The sequence below is a fragment of the Rhineura floridana genome, chromosome 4 (genome assembly GCF_030035675.1).
Source record: "Rhineura floridana isolate rRhiFlo1 chromosome 4, rRhiFlo1.hap2, whole genome shotgun sequence".
NCBI lineage: Eukaryota > Metazoa > Chordata > Lepidosauria > Squamata > Rhineuridae > Rhineura > Rhineura floridana.
Window position 1 is genome coordinate 117,549,125 of NC_084483.1, and position 24,187 is coordinate 117,573,311.

Genomic DNA, 24,187 nt, shown 5'->3' on the forward strand with positions numbered 1-24,187 from the left:
CTATAAAATTCTTGTAGGAAAGCACTAACACATCCCATATTCTGTATAGCTAGATAGTCTTTGGTGGTTTAAACTAAATCCAGAATGCTGATAGCAAGGCTCATAAAGTGCATACTGCTTGAAATACTTCTGTAAAACCAATTCCTATGTCAGCTCTTTTCTATGCCTCATTTACAGCACACAGAAGTCTGTGAAGTCAAATGCATTTTCTGCTGTCTCATGTGTAACGTATGACAGTAAAATCAGGTGTACAGTTTCACTGAGCAAGTCACTCCTCCAACCAGGAAGTCTGTTTCCAAATCTGTTTATCAGCACTTAGCACCCATTTAGATACTTATTCAATATGGAAAAGATTTAAAACAGGAAAAGAAATACAAAAAAAAATGAATTAAAATGTTCACATGCCTTGTTATATCACAATTGCAGTCAGGGAGGTCTGAATCCATACTGCGGTCATCTGCCATCTTCACGACACACAAATCCACCAACACCAGCATTAAACTTCCCAGTACAAAATTAAGAACATTCAGTCCAAAAACTTCTAAGAGTGTGCCACACAGAGTACCATGCACGCACATAAAATGCTCACACTCCAAACAAATGTTAGTAAGACGCTGCCTGATAATATGAGACTAAGCTGTGACAAGTGGTCATGTTTCTAAATAAAACTTACATTCATCAACATGTGCCAGGGTGATCTCCTGGAATGTAGGCCATGAATGGGGGAGGGAAGAAGAAGAAAAGCCTCCAATGTAGACTCTGAACAGTTGTAGACTCAACTGTCCAACAGTCCAGGGAAAAATGTGTATGGTTGTTGTAAACAAAGCCATGGGTTTTGTGCTTGTTTGTTTTGGTGGGTAGTATGTGGGCCATTTTTAATAAGGGACAGAATTCCTTCTGGACTATAAGAGGCAAAGGATTAAAAAAAGGAGACAAAAATAGTAAGGGAAAAGAAAAAAAGAAAACATACAGTTGAAAAGTATAAGATTACTGCAGCTTGAGTAAAGATAAAAAAGAAATTAGAAATATTTACAAGCAATAGTTATAAAAATATTCCTGATTAACCATTTTACAAAGAATAATATACTGCGGCACAAACCTTCCAAAGTTAAGCAATGTTCCATTAAAATGTGATTAACAACGATAGGCGTGGACCCTATATTTTTTGTGGGAAAAGCATAGTCAATTTCTTTATTTTTTCTGAATGTATTTTTTTCCTCGTCTTTCAACAAAATGGTTGGTAGCCAGGTGAATTAATCACCAGAGCAAAGACAAAGTAAGAGCTACCTATATATTAATTAAAGCCAAGTCAAGGATATTGCATTTTAAGAGCCTGAGGAAGATGTATATTGCTTTACAATCTCTTAGCTCTGCTGTAGTACTGACAGTGGTGGCTAGCGGCTCCATGTTAGTGGGAGAGTGGAATCTGCTCTGGGTTTTAGTGCAAACTTTCAAGGAGCTGTCCAAGATGCTATCTGTTGGAATCAGGATGGAAGACTAATGTTCATTTAGTCTGATCTTTCAAGTCTCTTTTTAAGCTTGGTGTGCCTCTCCAATGAAGGAGTAAGGTGCACTGATACAAGTTGGCTTACTGAGTCTCCTACTAAGCTCCATGAGACAAAATAACCAGGCTATAATGTGGGCCATAGTTGAGAGTGACAAAATATGCATCATACACCTGAATAGGTCTACCCAGGGGAGTCCCTGAGTGGAGGTCTCTATTTTCTTCTCTAGATATGATGAATGGCTGTCATTCATTCCCATGGAGAAACTTAAGGCCTATATTTGGGGACAATTGTTAGAGTTCTTTCCTGATCAGACCTTGAAGCCGATGCCTCCTCAGATGAGGGGCAAGGGAAGCAGGACCCTCCAGCAGATTTCTACACTGCCAGGGACTTTGAAGAGCCAATATTCCTGCCCCAGATACCAGGCAGGAGTTTTAGAGAATGTACCAAAGTGCCTGGGTAGCTGCATGTAGGCCTGTGTGGGATGAGAGGGAAGCACGTGGGAATACCTGTTTGGATCAGCTAGGAAGTAGTGGAGCCTTTAGTGCCTATATAAGCTCCCAGTCTCAGCTACCTCATTGCTGACACAACAGTTCTCATCTACATTCTAGCCTTCTTGGCCTAGGGAAGTGGACAACAAAGGCTAAGTGGGGAAAACCTGACTACTTCCTTGAAAAAAATGCTGCTGCCACCATTGGGGATCTCATGAAGGCAGATCAGTGCTTCTCCAATGCTGCTGAAGAGAACTCCAGGGTTATATACGAGGGGTATTATGTTTCTCAACCCCTCCTACTTTCCCCACCCACACAGACAAAGAAAACAGGAGCTAGGACCAGAAGCAAATAATTAGCACTAACAGTTAAATAATTTTCTGATGTAGTGCAGAAGTTTCATTTAAGCTTTTTAAATAGGGATGGGATCCATTGGCTGGTGCTGCTTCGAAAACATTCCATTTACCTAACAGGAAATATCGATTCGAGTTTGTTCTTTGTCCACTATCTGCTGCATTTACTGGTCCCATTTTTCTCTCTCTCAAAATATTGATGGTAATATTGAAATTTTGAAAGGAAACATCAACATGAAAGGAAAAATTGATAAAGGAAAAAAAGGTGGCTTTGCCACTTCCTCTCCTGTGTCTGAGCCTGGTCAGTTTTCATGTTAACAAACAGACCAGTTGTTTTCCTTTTAGAAAGGAAAGGAGGAAAGAAACTTTCAGTGCCCCTCCACCCCATACCTCTTCCTAGGCAAGCCTAGAGTCCTTAACATTGGTGAGACTCTCTAGTCTCTAGGCTTGCTTTTTAATTGTTTACACTATAGAGGTTAGAAGGTAAGGCAAGAGAGACTCTGCCATGTTAAGGATTCTCTACAGACTCTCTAGGGCTAGGCTTGCTTTGCTTCCTCCGGCTTGGAGCTTGGATTATTCAAGTGGAGGGAGGATGGCAGAGAGAGAGCTGTACTGCTGTGCTGTGAATAAAATCAGTAAAAGAACAATATATTTGCGGGAATATTTGAGGGTGAGAAATCTGGTGTTGGTGTAAACTCGCTGAAGTTCAGAGCAAACAGGATCGCTCCGCAAAAATGGAGAATATGCTGACCATTGAAAAATCCAGTGCTAAATCCGAATTCAGCGGAATACTTGCCCACCCCTATTTTTAAGTGAGTGCCACATTGTAATTAATTACTTTTCAACACCATCCTTTACCACAGTTTTCTAAATGTGCTACTACAAAGAAAAGAAAATAGCATGAGTTCCACTGTTGCACTTTAATGACATAGTTGAAATCAGGCAAACCATTTGGGAGAAAGCTGCTTAGGCCAAATAGCTTCACACAAACAACTCACTTGGTTGCATTAGGAATGCATTAGAAAGTATCCTAAGCAGGATACTTTAGAGATAAAAATGGCAGTGGACTTCCTATCCAGAGCAAGTACTGCTTTTTATAGGAATCTGCATGTATCAAAATTAAACAAAAATGATTTCATAATTCATGTACAGCTCTAACTCTGTTTCCATCTTACTATTTGCCTATAAAAAAACCACATCCTGAGTAACCAACTAGTACCACTTCCTGTTATAATGAGTCTAATTGTGTGCATTGGTAGCTGCAAAGAAAAAAAAACCCAAACCTTTACATAAGATTTTTTTTTAACTGAAACAATTGACACAACAAAATAGGAGTTATCCAGTAAACCATTGGGGATGGTATCTGACTAGGTCATACTCAGAGTAGATCCACTGAAATCAGTGGACTTCTTAGTCATGTCTAACTTATGTCTGTGTATGACTACTAGGACCTGGAAGACCAGGTTCAAATCAAAACTAAGTTTGCTGGGAGACCTTGGAGCAGTCACATTCTCTCAGTCAAATCTACCTCACAAGGTTGTTGTAAGGATATAATGGAGAGCTGGGAGAACCATGTACACCACCTTTAGCTCTTTGGAAGAAAGGTGGAATATAAATGTAATAATAAATAAATAAACAAGTCAGATACAACCCAAAACAAACAGAGAAATTTAAAAGAATATAAGGCAAACATAATAGTTAAATGCTACTATAAAACCAGAAATATCGCAGAAACTTCAGAATTACAAACATTTGCTACTTGCACTTGTAGCACAGAGTAGAGCAGAACAGGACAGCAAATGGGTTAAAAATGGCCCACAACATTTATTGGCTTTAGTTGCATTTGCCAATATGGTACCCACCAGATGAACCAAAACCCATCATCCCTAAGTATTGGCCATGCTAGGTGACAAGAGTAGGAATTCAAAGCATCTGGAGAGCACCAGCTGGAGGAACAGCTTACAGAGTTTGTCATAGCATAAGGCAAGGATCCAGATCACTGACAGCCAAAGTACTGCCTGAGGTAAACTGCTGACTGCATGCTTGGAAATATTGAGTCCAACCCACTAATCAAGGCAGGATGCAACTACAGCAACTTTGTCAGATGGCTGTCCATCCTCTGCTTAAATACCTCCAGTAAAGATATTTAAGCCCACCACCTCTTGAAGCAGTATGTCAACCAGCTCTTACCATAAGGATGTTTTTCCTACTGTTTAGCAGCTAAAATCTACCACTCTATAGTTTCCACCCATTGGTTCTCATCTTGCCCTCTGGAGCAAGAGAGAACCAGTCTGCTCCATCTTTGGCATGGCAACCAAACCTTTAGATATTTGAAGATTGCTATTATGTCTTTCCTTAACCTTTTTTTAAATAGGGTAAACATGTCAATCTCCTTTGAGTGTTTCTCATAGAACTTGAATTCCATACCCAGCACCATCCTGGTCATCCTCCTCTGGACATCAGCTTGTCAATGCCCTTCTTAAATCCCATAAATGGACATAGGAGCTGTGGTCTGATCAGTGCAGAATAGAGCAAAACAATTCCTTTCCATGATCTGGGACAGTATGTCTCTGTTAAAGCAGCTGAACATTGCATTAGTTTTTTAATGCATTGCACTGCTGGCTCATGTTCAACTTGTGATCAGCTAAGAAGCCTAGATCCCTTTCACATGTGCTGCAGCCTATACCTGTGCCTTTGATTTGGACCTAAATGCAATCTTTTACATTTATCTTTGCTGAATTTCATCATGTTGGTTTCAGCCCAGTGTTTCAGCCTGTCAAGACTCTGAAATTAATGGAAGTACAAAAAATACAAAAAAAAAATCTAAAAACAAAAACAACCCTAAGGGGTGGGGGGCGGACAGCCAAAAGAAGATAGAGCATGTTCAGTAGCCATTGAAAGTTGAATGTCATTTGGAAAATAGGAGGGTGGTGGTGGAATGGCCTGCTGAAGGAGGGTACAGCTGGCTAGCTGGCTGGCCACTTGTACAGGAGCACTCCTATTAAGATGTGAAAATATACTTCAACATTTTGTTGACTTGTTCTGAATCTAATAACCAATAAATTTAAAAACCATTTGATTTTGGGCGGAAGAACCAGCATGGTGTAATGTTACTCAGAATGCTGGACTAGGGAAACCTGGATTCAAACTCACACTCAGTCATGAAGTTACTTTGGTTACTTTGAGCCAGTCACCATCTCTGAGTCTACCTTACTTCACACGAGTTGTTGTGAAGACAAACTGATAAGAATAAATTGGTATGAAACCATATATGCTAGCTCCTTGGGAAAAGTACTTAAATGTAACGAATGTTAGCTGACTTGGGAGAACTTAAAATTAGCACATTTCACCTCTTACGTCTTCATGTAGGAATTAACATATGTCCCACATATGTAGACTTGAATGTGCTCTCATCTTACACATGCCTAGATTGCTGCATGTACACACACACTGTAATTTGTAAATTGTCCATGAGTTTCAGTTAAATCAGTTGGGCTTCCTATTTTTTAATTTTTTCTTTATTTATTTATTATTTGATTTATATCCCGCCCTTCCTCCCAGCAGGAGCCCAGGGCGGCAAACAGAAGTGCTAAAAACACTTTAAAACATCATAAAAAAACCCTTAAATACATTAAAACAAAACAATGTTAAAACATTTTTTAAAAAAGCTTTAAAAACATATTTTTTTAAAAAAAGGGTTAAAAACATATTATTAAAAAAACATATTAAAAGCAATTCTAACACAGAAGCAGACTGGGATAGGTCTCAACTTAAAAGGCTTGTTGAAAGAGGAAAGTATTCAAAAGCAACCAAAAAGATAGCAGAGATGGCGCCTGCCTAATAATATTTAAGGGGAGGGAATTCCTATCACATAAAAGTCCTAGAACTATGGGACACTGAAGGACAAAAGTGCTATCTTCGTGAAAATGGAGTTCAGACAGGTTAGCTAATACAATATACTAACGTGCAAGGTGAAACTGGTAAATTATCTCTTAGGCGTGCGGGCTCTTCCTGTTTTTTGAACATTCAAACTGATTTATTTGCACCAAGTTTGTGTGAAACCTATATAAAGTTGCTGTTTATTCTGCCCAATGTCACCAGATCCACTTTAATTGTGTAACCTACATTTGCAGGTATACAATTGAATCATACCTGCAAAGTAGTGACAGCCTGAAAGCAGCCTAAATACTCTTCAAATATATGCAGTCACAGGTTGAGTGACAGTATCAACTTGCTGGGCTTCAGAATGAACACAGACATTGTCAATTACTATGGATCATGAAGGTTAAATACAAGAAAGGACAGTGAGTAAGAGTGATGATGATTAAGGTAGTTTCAAGTCTGTGTTTAGCCTGTTGTGATGCTCAACAGAAATAATTCATCTATTTTACCTGGCTGCTATGAGATCTAGAAGATGCTGCCACCTGTCATTGACCTTGCCAAGTTTATATTCAATCTCCAAAGCTTTGCTTTCCTGGCTTGCTTTAGCAAGTCGCTCTCCCATTTGCTGGAGCTGGATTTTATTCTCTTGGGCAACTGCAATTTCATCTTGATAATCCTGGATGACAGAGAGAGATCAGAGAGCTTATGCATAACACCCTCCTACTTAGGACAATAATAAAACAGGCACTTTGTAATGCTTGTTTGGGACAAGTTCAACAAAGACTTGCAGATGATGTAAATCATATCTAAAACCAATGTTCTCTACAATTTTGAAGCTGTTTGCCGGAGATAATGGCCTAACAAGAACACGAACACAAATTGTTCCATTAGATTATATCCAAGTGTTTATCAAACTTAATATAGCTGTCTAAGCATATCCCAGCTCTGATAAACTGATATTTGTAGAAAGGTCTACAAAGAGAAAATCAGAGAAGCTCTGTACCTTTTTGAGTTTTTCTATCATTTCTTCAATGAGGATATCTCCATTCTGGGAAACTTTACTCTCCATTTGTGTCAACCATTCACAGAGCTCTTTGTTCTTCTCACTGAAGATTGCCCATTCATTCAGCCTCTCGCTCACCTGCTGCCGTCTCAAAGAAACCTTAACACATGTGCAGGAGGAAAAAGTCAGTTTGCTACAAAAACAGAGACTTTGAGCTATAACTCCAACACTGCAGCATGGATGTTTCTGAAGTTAAATGAGAAGTGCACCCATAACTTTTCACAACTCCTTTAAAGCTTAATGGTTACTGTTAATCTCAGGACACTTCTGGGTCAAATCCCACTTAAGGTAGGAGGGCATCTTCAAATACTGAAAGTCACAAGGCTGAGCTGTAGTTTACAGTATTCTGCACAGCAGTTCTTAAACTTTTGTGGGTCATGGAAACCTTTGAGAATCTGATGAATGCTATGTACCCCCATAAATAAATAAATAGGAAAAGTGATTTTTTGTGTGTGCCTGGTTCATGGACCTCCTGAAGACCACAGGTTAAGAACCTCTGCTGTGCAGAATCTGCTCTACAGTCCTAGGTGTGTTGACATCCCCATAGAAGCTGAAAGTGAGAACCTTCCTGAAGTTCAAATAGGATACTGAGGCACACCATTAGTTTGCACAGAGAGATGAGTGGCGCAGTGCGTGAGTCTAGGATTACCTGTTGCTTCTAGAAAACAGGTGCTCCTTGTATGGTCAGACACGAACCAGGTGTCTGTGTAGTCTGCCCTAGACAAGTTAACTGCCCCTGAGAGAGATTTATACAAATGCTTGAGATCAGCTTACTTAAAGGATCACTTTGCTCCATATATGTCTACTCTGCTGCTTTGTTCTAGGGATCTTTCATTTCTATAAGTGCTATATTATGTTCATTCCACATCTGTAAGGAGTCATTTTTTTCAGTGTGGCAACACCTATGCTTTGGAACTCCCTGCCTATTAACATTAGGCAGGCAGCCTTGCTATACTGTTTTAGATGCCTGGTTTTTTATTTCAGTAACCCTATCCAAACACATAATTTAGTTATGTATATTTGTTTTTAATATTTGTTGATTTTATATGTGCATTACTGATAATTATTTTATATTGTTTTATATACACTTATCAGTTAAAACAAGTAATTAAAACATGTAAAAGACAAAATTAACAGTAAGCTAAAAAGTCTGTGTCTGGATAGGCTTACCTAAGCAAAAATGTCTTAAGTAGGCATCAAAAAGAGTACAGGAAAGGTGCCTGCATGATGTCAACAGGCAGGAAGTTCCACAGAATAGATGCCGCCACACTAAAGATTGATTTCTTACAAGTGTGGAATGAGTATTATGTGGCACCTGTAATAGTGCCAGTTCCGCAGATGGAAGCGGTCAAGTGGTCAGATATGTGGTAAGGCAAGTAAATAAATAAACACAAATAAACAAATAAATATAGAAGGACAATCAAGGTTTGCCTTGAGTTAACACTAAACAGAGAACTGCTATTTCACAAGGGGACCTGAAATCATACTTTAAAACAACAACTATATTAATGTGGTTTTTTTAAAAAGTATGATTTCAGGTCCCCTTGTGAAATAGCAGTTACCTGGGAGACTAGGGTTCGAATCCCCACATAGTCATGAAGCTCACTGGGTGACCTTGGGCCAGTCACTGCCTCTCAGCCTCATGAAAACCCTATTAATAGGGTCACCATAAGTCGGAATCGACTTGAAGGCAGTACATTTACATATTATCTTAACATTTGATGTGTGAAGTGGTCTTCAGAGTGAAATGAGACCCAAGGCATACTTTAGTCCACTGCAAATCTAGACTGAAATACTTTTGCCGCTTATACTGCTAATTTCTTCTATCTTTGCCTAACTGGCATTTTAAATGCTAGTTGCGCAAGGACAATAGACTACTAAAATCATAGATTTAGCCACACTGGAATCAGATTATATGCAATTATATATAAGCAATATGAACACTGGCCACAAGTTCCATGGATGACTCAGACTTTTTTTTTATGGCTGATTCAGACATTTGTTTGCCCTTATCTATCCAACATATCTAAAGACCTGAAGGATGACATAAAAAAAGCAGTAAGCAGTAAGTCTTGGCAAGACAGTACAGGAGGAAAACAATAGTCTGCTTAAAAAAAATCCCTGAATATGAAACAATAATTACTCTGTTTTGATCTTAAAATGTAGACCAAAAGAAGATTAAGCAGATGCAAACAGGACCTTGAGAGAAAATGCACTCATATGCCCGGCTATTTTTCAAGACAATTGCATGATGACAATCCAACAGCATCCTACTTACTGCAGCTGTTTCTTCTTTTCTATAAGTGTAGTTCCTTCTGAGTTTATATAAGTATCTCTACTGAGGAACTAAATACTTACAAAATGACTGCAACCCCCTACTTGCTGGCTTTGTATACTTTAAACTAAGATACAAATGATACCACATTTCCTTTTGTGGTTCTTCAAACCCTAGTATTGGCAAAAATATGTTTCTAGCAACCTGCTTGTAAATTCCCCTCTAGCATATAGTATAACTATCAGATGACAAAAGGCTGGTAAGCCATTGCTCACAGCATGGTAATTCTTATGTTTCTCATTGAATGAATAAAGTTGCAGGCTTCTTGGACCAGTACAACTGCCTGTAACTTCCTACTGGCTGCCATATGGCACTGCAAGTTTTGATATGGATGTATTAAGAGTTTTTTCAATGATGCTGTTTTCCAATCAAAATTGAAGTCTCAGCTAATAATCTGCTCTATATGCTGCTATGCTTCAGAGCTTTCTATTACAAAAGTAGTATATATGTGTAAGCTCAATTTGTGTTTTTAAAATTTATTTATTTTTGAACAATTTCAACAGAACTGCTATGCTAATCAGAACAACAGACACACAAACATACAGAAAGGGAATAGGTGGGGAGGAAGGTGTGTGTATTTGGGGAAATACATGTGATTGGGGAATCAATTTTAGGATAGGTCCACTGCCTATTCACAGTGTCATACTATGCAAACAAGTCCATACAGAACTCCATTTGTGTCTCAGACAACTTTATAAGCCCTCCAATCAACCAGATTACATTTCTTTATTTCTCATATATCAGCTTTCCTCCAAGCGGCTCAGGGAACCATATCAAGGTTACTTAGAGAGTTTCATAGTTGAGCACGAGATTTGAACCCAGATTCCCCACATCATAATATCTCTATTCTCTCATATTATACATTATATTATATGTCTATTCTGGCCTAAGGTTTGGTGCAACTCAAACTGACCTAATTTTTTTGGGGGGGAGGGGTACTCTGTTTTTCATTTTCCCCCCATTAGTTATATTGTTTTACCTGGTGACACAGCTCTTCCCATTGTCGGTGCAGCAGTTCAATGCGCTCACTGAGAACTGAGATATCATCTGCACTGATATAAGTGCACAGAGTCTCCTTTAACAGAGTCAGGTGGGCAAGATCATCTGTCCATCCCTCAGCATCCCTCTCTAGTTCCTAGATTTGCAAAAGAAATTCTAAGAAGCTGCAGGATATTTGATAAATACACATTTTTTCAGTTATTATTTGCTTTTGATAATTTTACACAATACTATAGAAGTGAAACAGTTTTCCAAAAATTAAAATAAAATCATTATAATGCAATAAAAATAGTTATCCAAAGTTTCCCCCCATAAATAAAAGAGACTTTTGGTCTTAGCATTGGTCTTCTCTGTGCATGTCAAAGATTATATCAGGTGGGTAGGAAGCTCCATCTAGTGGCTGAAGGCAGAAGACCACTGTTGATTTTTGCAGGAACTTCCTGTTATGTGTAGCTCCCAGCTTAGTTCTTGATGATAAACTAACTAATGGTGAGAGCAGTGACAGGAAGCACAACATATAATGAAAGGCAACAGCACTCATACACTCTCTGCTGGAGGCCTACAAGGTACCCATGATTGCAGCCCAGCCCTCCTAGGGAGTGGCCCTGATATCATCTTTGACATGCACAGCGAAGATCGTTTTCACTGTGAGACCAAAAGTCTCTTCTCCTGTGCATGGAAAAATTATATCAGGTGGGGCAAACCAAAGTTGACCCGTGTAGAGTTGGAATATTGCTGGGCTGTACTCATTAATAGTCGGAGAGGACATGCTGTAGCACTCTTCTCCCAAAAGCTAATGAGTCCTGCAATATTCATAATCTACTTGGTTCATGACAGATGCTCTTGGAGGTCGCTGACGACTTGAAGGCACATAACAACAACAGCAAAACTGAATTAGAAAGTGTGAAGAGTGTTTTCTATAGTATTATTATTGTTCAAATTACTTCACTCATCATAGTAACAATTCTGAGCCTGTCTGACTGTATTCGCCACCCAGTTCCTGCAGCAACTTCCATGGAAGCAGTATGCGGACGCATACGTGTTAATCTTGTTATTTCTAATAAACATATTGGGAGTGGCCCATGTGGCCACTCTACAGATCTCCGTCAGTGAAGCATTTTGCAAGAATGCTGCTGTTGTGGCTGCTGCCCTAGTGGAGTGAGCCATTATCCTGGCTGGTTGCACAAGCCGCAGCGAAGCATATGCCAAGGTAAACATGATCTGATTCACCTAGCTAGGGTGGAGGTTGAAACTTTGTTACCCAGTGAAGCTGGATGAAACAAAACAAATGAACTATCTGTCTTGTGAAAGGGTTTAGTTTTGGAGATATATACTTTTAAAGCTTTTCTCACGTCCAGTGAGTGCCTTGCCTTTTCTGTGAGGTGCACAGGCTTAAGACAGAAGGAAGGGAGCACGAACTCTTGTTGACAGTGAAAGGTAGATAGAACCTTAGGACAAAAGGAAGGGGGAGTACGAAGTACTACCCTATCCTTATGAAAAACACAGAAATTCTTATCTACAGAGAGGGCATTCAACTTAGACATGTGACAGGACGAAGTAATGGCCACAAGGAACAGGACTTTAAAGGATAGCAAATAGAGAGATACTTGACTTAATGGCTCGAAGGGAGGATTCTGCAGGGCCATTAAGACTTTGTGCAGGTCCCAAGTTGGGAAGCGATGGACAGTAGGTGGTGCTGATATCGTTGTCCCCTGAAGGAAACGCTTCAGAAACGGGTGAGAACCCAATGGTTTTTCAGGGAACATAGATAGGATTGACGACAAAGTTGAAGCATGGCATCTCCATGTGTTTGGTCTGAGTCCCATTGTTAAACCCTCCTGTAGGAATGAGAGGATCTCTTTAATACCTGCTTTACTTGGATTTATGCCTAGTTTCTGCGTCCCAGACAAGAAGGCTTTCCATGTGGCCTCATATATTCGAATGCTGGAAGGGCGTCTGGAGGCCATTATTGTCTCCACTACTTGCATCGGAATGCCTCTCTTCAAGAGACATTGCCGTTCAATTTCCAAACATGAAGAGTCAGCCAGCCGGGATCCGGATGGAGAAATCGTCCCTGCAACAACGGATCGTCCGAGAGGAATTCGCCATGGAGGATCGACGGATAGGTCGATGAGTTCTGGAAACCAAGGTCTCCTTGGCCACCAAGGTGCTACCAGCAGAACACTTGCCTGTTTGGCTCGGATTTTCTGGATTACTTTGGGGAAGATCAGAAGAGGCGGAAAGGCGTATAACTGACCTGGAGGCCATTGAGCCATGAGAGCATCCATTCCTTCTGCCTCCAGTGTTGCATGCCTGGCGAAGAACCTCTTTACCTGGTGGTTGAGGCTGGAGGTGAAAAGATCTACTTTGATTGTGCCAAAGCGTGCCAGTATCACCTGAAAGGCCAGAGGATGTAGCTTCCATTCCCCCTGATGTATTTTCTCCCAACTCAACAACTTGACTGTTGTCCTCCCCTCTGAGGAATTCCGCCGTAAGTGACTCCAAATATTCTTCTGCCCACTGGAAGATGAGTGAAGCTTCTCTCTGGAGAAGGTGAGAGTGCGTGCCCCCCTGACGGTTCAAATGAGATTTGGAGGACACGTTGTCTGTCCTCACGAGCACCACCCCCAGTCATCTGGCACATGTGAAGTGTGTCATTGCCAGGCGGATCGCCTGAAGTTCCAGTAAATTGATTGGGAGCCTGGATTCCTGCGGAGACCATGTTCCTTGCACTATCTGGCCATTGCAAATGGCGCCGCAGCCTGATAGGCTGGCATCCGACATGATCACTATACGCGGGGGGTCCCGGAATGGCACTCCCTTGAGTAGGTTGGGTTCGTGTGCCCACCACATCAAGGACTGACGAACCGCAGGTGACAGTAACACTTTCTGGTGCTACCTGGCTGCTATCTCGCTCTGGAAAGGCAATAGCGCCCACTGCAGGGGGCAAGAGTGATGACGTGCCCAAGGAGTCATTTGGAATGATGCTACCATCAATCCCAGGACTGAGGCCAGCTGCATCAGGTCTGCTGATGGGGAAGTCATAAGATGTAATACCACAGCGCATATCTTGTTGATTCTGTCTTGTGCCAGCCACATTATCCCCTGTTGTGAGTCTATAGTGGCCCACAGATGTACAATGTGATGGGTAGGAACTAAGTGGCTCTTAGTTTGGTTGATTAGGAAGCTGTGATCCTTCAGGCAAGCCTGTGAAGATCTTCCCAGGCCTTGCTTAGCAATGGGGACCAAATGAGAAAGTTGTCTAGGTAAGGAAATATGTGGACTCCCTGCGTCCTGAGGTGTGCCACCAGGGCAATCACGATCTTCGTGAATACCCTGGGGGAAGAAGACAGGCTGAAGGGCATGGACCTGTATTGAAAATGGTCATTCCCCACTGTGAACGTGAGGTAGCTTCTGTGGGGGGGGGAGATGGGAACATCGAGGTAGCCCTCCTTCAAGTCGATTGGGGAGAGGAAGTCCCCTTTTCTCAGTGCCTCCTTGATTGAGAGCAAGGTGTCCATGTGGAACTTGTGGTATTGTATGTATTTGTTCAGGTTCTTGAGACCGAGTACCACCCTGAACTACCCATCTTTTTTCACAACTGTAAAGAATATTGAGTAATTTCCCAAAAATCCCTCCAGTCGGGACGGGATCTATTGCTGATATTTGGAGCAGATGGGAAATTGCTTTAAAGGTCCTTGCTCTTTTGTCTTGAGCCACCAAGAGAGGAGATGAGACGAATCTTGCCAGGAAGGGATGTAAATTCCAACCTCAAGCCATTTCTGAGGGTGCGTAATACCCACTGGTCTGAAGATGTGTCCCTCCACTGCTGAGCAAAGCATTGGAGGCAGCCTTCCACCGGAGGGATGCTGGTGTCAGAACTGATGTTTGTTCCCTCATGCCTGGGTTCCGAACCCAGGTCTATTGGGAATGTGTGGTTGGCCCTATGTCTGCGGACATTGTCTATACCAGAAGGGGTGATTGGTCCAGGTGTCCCTAGTTTGTCCCGATGTCCTAGAGCTCCGAAAGGACTGTGACTGTGAATATGGGTGAAAGGCTCTTCAAAACAGCTTTCTGTCCTCTCTCTTCCTGGAAGAGGGCATAGATTTTTTCTTGTCCTTGGATTCTAAGACGCTGCTAGGGCTTCATTGCCAAATAACTTACCTCCCACATAGGGTTCTGAAGCAAGGTTAGAGTGAGCTGTGGCATCTACTTCCCAGTGATGTGGCCATAGGGTTCTACGAGTGAAGACGCCCGCTGCTAATGACCTTGCCGCAAGTTGCATGGCATCCATGGATGCATCTGCTATGAAGGTCACTGCCCGAGAAAACTTTAACAAGGACTTGCATGTTCTGGCAGTGTCCTGTTGTGGGCCATCTTCTTGGTCTTCTAGCCATAAAAGAGAAGCTCTTGCAAAGGCAGAAGATGCTGCTGCTGCTCTGATGGAAAGCGCACTAGCCTCATGTACCCTTCTGAGGCCCTGGTCCAGTTTATGTTCTGTCACATCCTTGAGGTGAGCATCTGAGTGTTTAGGATTCAAGGATGGATTTAGAAAATTAACTATGGGCACGTCTACTAGCGGGACTTTTACCTGGTTCATAATCTGTTTTTCCAGTGTATAGAATTTGTTAGAGGTTGCCACCGACTTCTTGAACTGTAATGGGACATCAAACTCGGATTTGATCACTTTAGGCAGTAATGAAGGTTTTGGGTCTGGACACACTGTTGAGATCCTGGATGTGGAAGGAACCAGAGGGTCTTCAGGGGAGTGTAAGCTGAGGTCCTCCATTGCCTTGCACAAGAGGGGGAGAAAATGGGACTCTTGGGAAATTCTGCTGGTTGAAATCTCTTCCGGTTCCGACTCCCCACTCCAGTCTTCTTTGTCTAAGACAATCAGTTCATTGTCTGGGTCAACAGGTGTCTCCTCTGTAGGTTGAACCTTGGGTGGCAGCGTAAGGGTCAGGTGAATTGTGTGATGGAGGAGGCTGTGGGTTTGATGATGGAATGACTGACGAAGACCCCTGCCCTCCATGTGTCCCTAGGGGGTGCTGCATAGACGATGCCATGCCAGAGAGATCCCTGGCCAAGTCCACTAAGAGGGAATCCCTGAGTTGATCTTTTAATTGTTGCAGCATGTGAGCAGATAGATGTAGTTGAAGAGGCTGAGTATGTGCACAACAGGGATGACATGCCCCCCTAGCAATTGGTGTGTAGGGGAGGAAGGGGGGGCTGAGATCCTTCCCCTTCTGTCACATGAATGGTTTGGGAAGATGCTGACATGTCTGTAAATCCCATGAAATCCTCAGGCGAGGATCTGTTAGAAAAAAACGAGTCCAAGCCAGGATGGGCTTGTATGCCTTCTTCCTCAGACAGCGACTCTTGGTCTCTTCGAGTCCTGAAGGCAGTGCTGTGTGAGTCCCTCCCCTCATCTGCATTATGATCATCAGACCCTTGCCTGGCCTGGCCGGTCTGTCTGTCTGCAAGCCATGGGCGCTGTGCCGTCTTAAGCCACCCTGCCCACTACATTAATTGCCTCAGCCACCTCCAGCCTGCTGAAAGAGGGGCTGGCCATGGCTGTCTCTGTCTGAACATTCAGCACGAATGAAGGCCCCAAGGCCTGTCTGGGTAACGGTGGTAGAGCTGCTCCTGGTTTGGGCGGGAGAGGCTTGGCCTCTTCTCTGGTTTTTCTGATTTGCAGGTTGTTTTCCCCATGGGGCAACCACGTTGCGGGTCTTATGGGGGCTGGAAGCCACAAAGCGGCTATGTTCCCACTGATGCTGCTGGTGGGGTGGGGGGGCTGGCACGTCTTGTTGCACCCCTTAACAGCAAGGCAACGACCCTGGTGTAGGAGAATGGAAAAGGACTCCTCCAAGGACTTGCGCTATGAGCGCTGCTGTTCTGAGGTGGAAAAGGAGTGCTGATGCCTAAAAGATGCTGCCGCCTAAATTCGTAGCGAGTTACGCATGGGGGGGCGTAAGGCTGAGAGCGGCGGTAGCAAGCCGGTCCAGGTGGAAAGGGGGGTGTTAAGTCCTCCTGTAGGATGCCCCTTACAAACTTCCTGCCCCAGTGAGGTTCTGCTGGAGGAAAGGAGGGGAATCCCCTGGCTTGGTTTGCCTCGCACTGTGGGAAAGGCTCTGGGGGAAGGGGGGAGTAAAAGAAAAAACCTCTCTTTTTTAACAAAGAGAAGAAAGGTAAGGTAGAAAGGAGGAAAACACAGAAATATATAAGACAAATATACGAGACAAATATACAGGCCTGAACACAGAGCAGAGAGAGCGATCAACCGTTGTGTGTGAAGGCAGAAGAGAACTGAGCTGGGAGCTACGCAGAACAGGAAGTTCCTGCAAAAATCAACAGTGCTCTTCTGCCTTCAAGTGCTAGGTGGAGCTACCTACCCACCTGATATCATCTTTCCATGCACAGGAGAAACACCAGTATCTGGGTTCTAGCACTTTGGCCCAGTTCAAACATTTGATAGAGTTGCTGCTGAAAAGGGTTTCTACTAGATCAGGAGTGGAGAACCCTTCCCATGGGCCAACTTTGACAGGTGGGTGGGACAACCTGCTTATCAATCAGATGATATCAATCAGATGATGTCTTTATGATGCCACTTGATTGGCCTGTGGGTTGTTCTGTGCGCTGTCAAAATCCTTTGCCCTGGGATGCAAAAGTGACAGGAAGAAGAGAAAGAAAGGAGCACAGGCAGCAGGCAGGAAAGCTCCACTGATGCTTCCTATGAAGTGACAAGAAGTGGAGAAAGAAAAGTGCATTTTGCAAGACAAAGCAGTGGGTGGGACTTCTCCTGTGCTCTGCCAATGCTCACAAAAGGCACCTTTGTTTCTACTTGCCTTAGCTGTGAGTGAGGGATAACACATGGGAGGCTAAATCCTGTTTTGGCCGGAAGTGCCTGTTAGTGTAATCAAGGCACAATTGAACCCTGCCCTCCTACCCATCAGCTAATAGGTGGTTTATGGAAAATGACCTTGTGGACCAAATTGGACCCCCTGGCAGGCCAAGCCTGGCCCACACACTGGAGCTTTCCCACCCCTGCACTAGAGCATTTGAATCTGATCTTAGTTTTGCATTGTGTGGTAAGAAAGTGTGCAAATACAACACCACCTACTACATTTCCCCCTTTAAGCAGTTCGACTGGGCTGCAATCTGGGACACAGTTTAGGAAATTTACCTGTATTGCCCCAAACTCTGTGAGAAGGGATAGCAGGTTTTTGAAAATGATCCAAGTAGAAATGGTTAATCCAACCCCTTCTTCCAGCACAGCTGGTCTAGTCAAACTTAGAGCCCTCCCAGGGGCTTGCTTTAAACAAAACTTGAAATGTTGGGAGATGTAATCATGGACTCCTGTCACAACTAGTCACATCTACAACCTGATAAATAGGAAAATAAATGTGGGGATGGCAACAGCAGAACAAACTGATGCACTAATCTCTAATAAAGTGTAGCATTAAGCAGAAATCAGATGTGGCTGAAGCAGCATAACTTGGGGGCGACTTAGCTATGCAGCATATTAAAGGCATTCCAACCAATACAGCTACTTCATTACAAGCCTACTTATCTGCCAGTAAGTTGTTATTGCAAGTGTGCTACAACACAGCAAGGTCAGGGGCTGCCTCACTTGCCTATCAAATGCTGCAGTGCTGCTGTTGCCATTATGCCATTGCATCTGTATCTACTTTAGGGTCAGAGTCCATTATGTAAGAGTGTTTTACCTTGCAACGAATCTGTTCTGTGTGGAGTTCATCATGATGGTCTGGTAGTGGCTGGGAGAGCTGCTTCTTGAACAATTTTAGCTTTTCCAGGGAATCTACTATGCCCTTTTCACATTTTTCCCAGTCCTGGAGAAAAAGATGATATACCTTTAACCTTTCAGGATTGGGCAAGGAAAAGATACAGAAGACATATGATACAATAATTTGTGATGCCATTGGCCAAGGTCTCCATGCTTCCCTCAAAGTCACTCCAAGTGTTTTACTTGGTGATTATCTTATCTTACTATATTATATTTTTGTAAGTGTCACGCTACCCGTGATGTTTACAGGTGAGGAGGGCAAGGAGAGGCAAACCTTGCCTGCGATGGAGGTGAGGTGGTGGTGGCAGCAACAATGATGAGAGGGGTGGCCAGGGGGCCTAGCAGGTGGTGCCAAGTTAGCTGAGCCTGGGCCTAGCTGGGGCCTACAGAGCAGGAGGGTGGGTGGGCAAGTGAGCAGCAGCAGCAAGGCATAAGGTAAGTGGGGAGTGGGGGGAAGGTTTGGTGATCTGTGGAGTTGGTGGCGGGGAGATTGGAAAGCTGTGGGGGAGGTTTGGAGACTCTTGGAGGTGAAGGGAGAACGTTTGGAGACCCATGGAGGGACAAAGGGAGAGCTTCGGCAACCAATGTGCGCAGGAGGGCTCTGGCGACCCCTGTGGGGTGAGATTGGTGAAGGGGTGAGAGGATGGCTAGGGGTACCTGGCAGAGTCAGGGTTGTGTGGTAGCAGGTGGTATGGCAGAGGGGATAGAGAGATGGCTAGGTGGTGTCTGGCAGAGGGAGTCAGCCTTGGGAGTGCTGTAGGGTGGTGTTTAGGTGGGGTTGGTGAGTGAAGTGAGCAGGGACGGCAGCCCCTAGTACACAATATTCATGTAAAGTAGCGATGCTATCTTATAGAGCAGGGCAGAGGAACCTGTGGCCCTTCAGACTTTGTTGGACTCCAACTCCCATCAACCTCAGCCAGCACAAGCAACAGCCAGGGATGACAGGAGTTGTAGTTCAGCAACATCTGGAGGGCTACAGGTTCCCCAGCCCTCTTATAAAGATGCAGCCATGAACTAAGACATTGACGGAGCTAGGGTCAGTGACTTTGTATTTCTCAAAGGCATAATAAGATAGTATTATTTTAGGTTCTGAATTCATTAAATAAACTTACTTTTAACAAGAATGTAAGCTGTTTCTTCTGTTCCTCAAGTCTGAGGCTGGTTAATTTCCAGCGCTCCTGGATTTCTGAAAGTTCAGATTGTAGGACTATTACTGCCTCACCATCAGCACAGAGTAACAGCTGCTTTCCACCTTCCACTGTTAAAATGTAGCTTCCTTGCTGGCGAAGAAGAACCTTTTCTTTATACTGTGGAGAACAATGACATTCCTCCATCACAATACCAATTTTTGCAAAACTTTATCAGAACTATTCTAAATCCCAAATGATTAGAAGTAATTTTCTTCTTGATCTAAGAGGAGTTTTGCAACAGTAAGATGTCTTGTGTCAAGGAAAAGACTAATGGTATTTAAAATAACAAGGTGCCACAATTTCCATTTGCTGTTCTTGGGTCTTTTCAGGGCAGAAAACAGAGAAATTAAGGTATTTTCTCTTTCTCCTCCTTTTTTTCTGCCATTCCTTTTCTTTCTTTTAATGGGTCCTTTCCTACTTTCTCCATATCGTTCTCCATTATCTTCCCCTTTCCCTCTCTTATTTTTTCTCCCTCTACATATTTCTCCAATCACTGACAAGGCATCCTGCATACTGAGAAAGATAGTTACAGGAGTGGTCCAAAGTATGTGCAAAGCATTTTTCAAAGACATTATACTTACATCCCACTGTTCCTTTATAATGCTCAGAGGTTTACATGGGTCTTCCAGTGGCCTCTCCTGCAGCACTGACTAAACGCAGCAAAGCTGTAACATCGGGTACTCTCAGAATAGTGTTTGAAACCTCCCTTCTCTTTTCCTACACTTAGTTTCAGAAATTACGAGTTCCAAGAGAGCCTCTCTTATCCTCTTTTACTATTTATCAGCACAACTGTTGGAGAGACTTCCCCTCACTCTCTCCTCCTGTGGAGATATTTTATCCCAGTTACTACAAGCTCATAACACTTCCTACCTATCTACAATGTTTAGCCTATGAATCTGCAGATAAGACTTGAATTTAGCAGTAAGCATTATGAATGTTCAAGGGCTCCCTAAATTTCACACCAAGGAAGTGCATCTGGAACAAGATATTCACAGCAAATCTGGGGAATAAGCAGCAATTAGATATGGATAACAGGGATTCAGTCAGATTCTAGGCTGATTTTTTTATGACATCCATATTTTTATACCAGCTGGGCCTATAACTGATGAGTGTATTCAGTTTTTTTACTTAAAGTTAAAACTGCACTTAATTCCAGCTTTATAAAATAAAATATTTATCCCTTTATTTACAGCAATAATTTATTTGGAAAAGGGTCTGCCAAGATTTACCTGCATTTCATCCAGCAATGCTCTAGCTTGCTGCAGTGGGATAGGAACACTGCTTAGCCCAGTTGCTGTCTGACAAGATACTTCCATCAGCCACTTGCGCAATTTCTCTGCCATCTCTCTGTAGCGTTGCCATTGGCGAATCTGACTGTCAATGATGCCCTGCCTCTGCTGGGCTCTACGAATCACCCCTTGCCACTGATTACTAAGGAGAGCCAGTTTCAGATTAAACTCATCCCTATTAAAAAAATGACAGAAAATAAAAGATTATATCTACTATTACTTACTTATTACTTATTTAAAAAGCTTTAAAGACATCTTTAAAAAAGGGTTAAAAACATTGTTTTTTTTAAAAAAATGGGGTTTTTTGTTGTTGTTTTTTAACATATTAAAAAGCAATTCCAACACAGACGCAGACTGGGATAGGTCTCAACTTTTTAACTTGTTCATAAACTATCTGGAGTTGGAAATGAGTAGTGAGGTGACCAAGTTTGCTAATGACACCAAATTTTTTAGGGTGGTAAAAAAGAAAGGGATTGCAAAATGGTCCAAAAGGATCTCTCCAAACTTACTAACTGGACTTTAACATGGGAATTGTGATTCAATGTAAGAAAATGTAAAAAGTGATACACTTTGGGACAAAAAAACCTAACTTCATATGTAAGCTAATGTGGTCTGAACTGTCAGTGGAAGACAAAGAAAGACATCTTGGAGTTGTGGTGGATAGCTCAATCAAGATATCAACCCAGAATATGACAGGTGTGAAAAAGGTGAATTCCAGGTTAGGAATCATTAGGAAAGGGGCTAAAAACAAAACTGCCAGTATCTTGATGCTGTTATACAAATCTGTGGTGTGACCACACTTGGAATGCTGTGTACAGTTCTGCTTGCTGCACCTAAAAAAGAGTTTGTAAACATGTAAAAGGTTCACAAAAGGGCAACCAAAATGATGAAGGGTCTGGAGCAACTCCCCTACTAGGAAAGGTACTCCAATTGGATCTTTTAGTTTACAAAAAAGTTGAGTAAGAGGGGACATGACAGAGGTGAATACAATTATGTATGGTATGGAGAAAGTTGATAGAGACGTTTTTCTCTCTTTCACAATACTAGAACCTGGGATTATCAAAGGAAACTAAACGTTGGAAGATTCAGGACAGACAAAAGGAAGTACTTCTTCACACTAGGGATGTGCTAGAATTCCATCCAATTTCGATTTGGTACTGAATTTTCCATTAATTAGCTTATTCTCAATAACCAAGGATTGGATTTTAATGTAGTGAATTTCCATGGCTATTTTTGAAAGAGCACTTCTTTTTTTAAAAAAAACCCTGCCTCTAAAACTTTGATTGCAAGAATAATAATTTATCAGTATTTCCTTCAAAATATCGATATTTCCTTAAAAAAAAATCAACATTGATTTTTTTTTCTAAACTGAAAAACCCCCAAGGATCAGTAAAAGCATCAGCTAGTGATACAGAATTAACTCAAATCGATGCCAGCCTGTTAAGTTGACAGAATGCTTTCAAACCAGCACCAGCCAACAGATCACATCCCTGCTTTAAATATAAACTATAGAGTTTGCTACCACAAGAGATAGTGATGGCTGCCAAATTGGATGGCTTTAATAAAGGATTAGACAAATTTATGGAGGTTTAGGCTACTAGCCATTATGGCTATGTACTACCTCCAGTGTTGGAAGCAGAATGCTGCTAGAAATCACAAGAGGAGAGAGCCCACATGTGGGCTTTCTATAGGCCACTGTGATACAAGGGTGCTGGACTTTTGCCTGATTAAAAAGCCTCTTTTAGCATTCCAGTTGAAAAGGTTTTGAGATATATCTTCTAGGACAGGGGAAAGTCTCTATTTTCTCTGGCAATTTGTGTTACCACAAATAACAGAAACATTAAACTAATAGTAAAAATGAAAAGCTATCATAAAGGATAAATAATCTGTAAGGTCTCAATATTGTATCTCTGCTGAAATGGACAATTTTCTCAGGCCATCCTTCTGTATGATCCTATCCAATTTAATTTTTATTTGAAGGAGGGGGGAGAACATCGACAGCTGGATACGCAGTTGTGCAAGCAAGTAGGGGAAACAAATCAACAACACTGTCTGGATGTGGAAACTCCAGTGCAGCAAAATAGAATGGAAATTGTGGCACAGCCAGCGTTAAGTGTGCATGCATTTGGGTATGTAAAATGCCACCAGTCTGTATGTAAAATGCCAAATGCTGACCCATTGCTACAGTGTGTATGTCTGAGTGACTGCTTTTTCAGTGGGGAAAACACACATGCATGTGCAGAAGTTCAGAAAACCAAGGGTATCCAACACATTTTGCAGAATTTATGTTGCTGACATTTTGAGCAAAACAGTGGAAAATTCTGCAGAAATAGAAATAATCATGTTTTGCACATCCTTACCTATCTTCCACCTGACCTTGCTCAAGAAGGTGCTGACCATCCATTATGATGGAATGTAAAATCTGCTGGCGACTAAACATTTCTGCTTGGAATAGCTGGTGTGTCAGAAGATTTAAAAAAGAAGAAAAAATTAAATAAGGTAAATGGCACTGAAGCCCTTGGCTCCAAAACAAATGGTTTAATTTTTTTAATGATTGCTCCGTTGATAAATAATTAAAGACTGTATGGCAATATTTCAAAAAACAAACAAAGCAACTGGTTAGAGGAACAATTGACCTAAACTACAGTTTTACAAAGCTCGGGTGACTAATTAATAAATTAGGATCAATGGGCTTGGTTTCTTGTGGTTTTCAGGTTATTTGGTCTATGCTTTGTGAAGTTAAGACAGCACTGGCATTATAAATCTATTTTATATTAATGACAATTTATTGTTTTGTATGGTGTATAAGCAGCTAGATTCAAATGTGTTTGGTATAATAATTTCCTTTTTCTTGTTTAAGTTAATCTTCTACCGTACATTAGGAAAAAAGGACTTCTTTTGGATTCCTGCATTGAGCAGGGGTCTGGACTCAATGGCCTTATAGGCCCCTTCCAACTCTATGATTCTATAAGGCATATGGAGGGGAGGACGCTGAAAACAAGCTGTATTCTAAACATAAACAAACACTTTGTTCCCCACCACCACCTTTTTACATATCATGACTGAACATTCATGTGTATGTTTACAGCCTGTTCCCCAGCGCCCTCTGGTGGCAACAAGCTCCAATGTTAGCTTTCTGCAATGGGACAATTTAGAAATGGAGAGAGAAGAACAACCAGAATCAAATTACAGGTGAAAACAATGTAATGATGTATTTACATTTTTAGCCTGGAATATAAAAATACTATTTTCAAAAGATCAAGGGTTTCACTT

The 24,187-nt window shown here is 42.0% G+C and overlaps 1 protein-coding gene across 12 annotated transcripts in view; it reads right to left on the reverse strand.

The window, feature by feature from the left end:
• SYNE1 (spectrin repeat containing nuclear envelope protein 1) overlaps positions 1–24,187 on the reverse strand; it is a 598,390-nt gene that overhangs the window by 82,061 nt on the left and 492,142 nt on the right. For 11 of the 12 annotated variants that reach the window (XM_061624165.1, XM_061624156.1, XM_061624155.1 and 8 more), the window contains 7 exons: positions 23,275–23,369; positions 20,855–21,089; positions 19,548–19,742; positions 18,356–18,481; positions 10,609–10,764; positions 7,235–7,393; positions 6,741–6,907 (listed from right to left, as the gene is read on the reverse strand). In XM_061624165.1, coding sequence (XP_061480149.1) covers positions 6,741–6,907; positions 7,235–7,393; positions 10,609–10,764; positions 18,356–18,481; positions 19,548–19,742; positions 20,855–21,089; positions 23,275–23,369 — 1,133 coding nt within the window. Of the gene's footprint in view, positions 1–405; positions 582–6,740; positions 6,908–7,234; positions 7,394–10,608; positions 10,765–18,355; positions 18,482–19,547; positions 19,743–20,854; positions 21,090–23,274; positions 23,370–24,187 lie in introns of those variants that run through there. The other variant, XM_061624164.1, reaches the window with a different exon arrangement.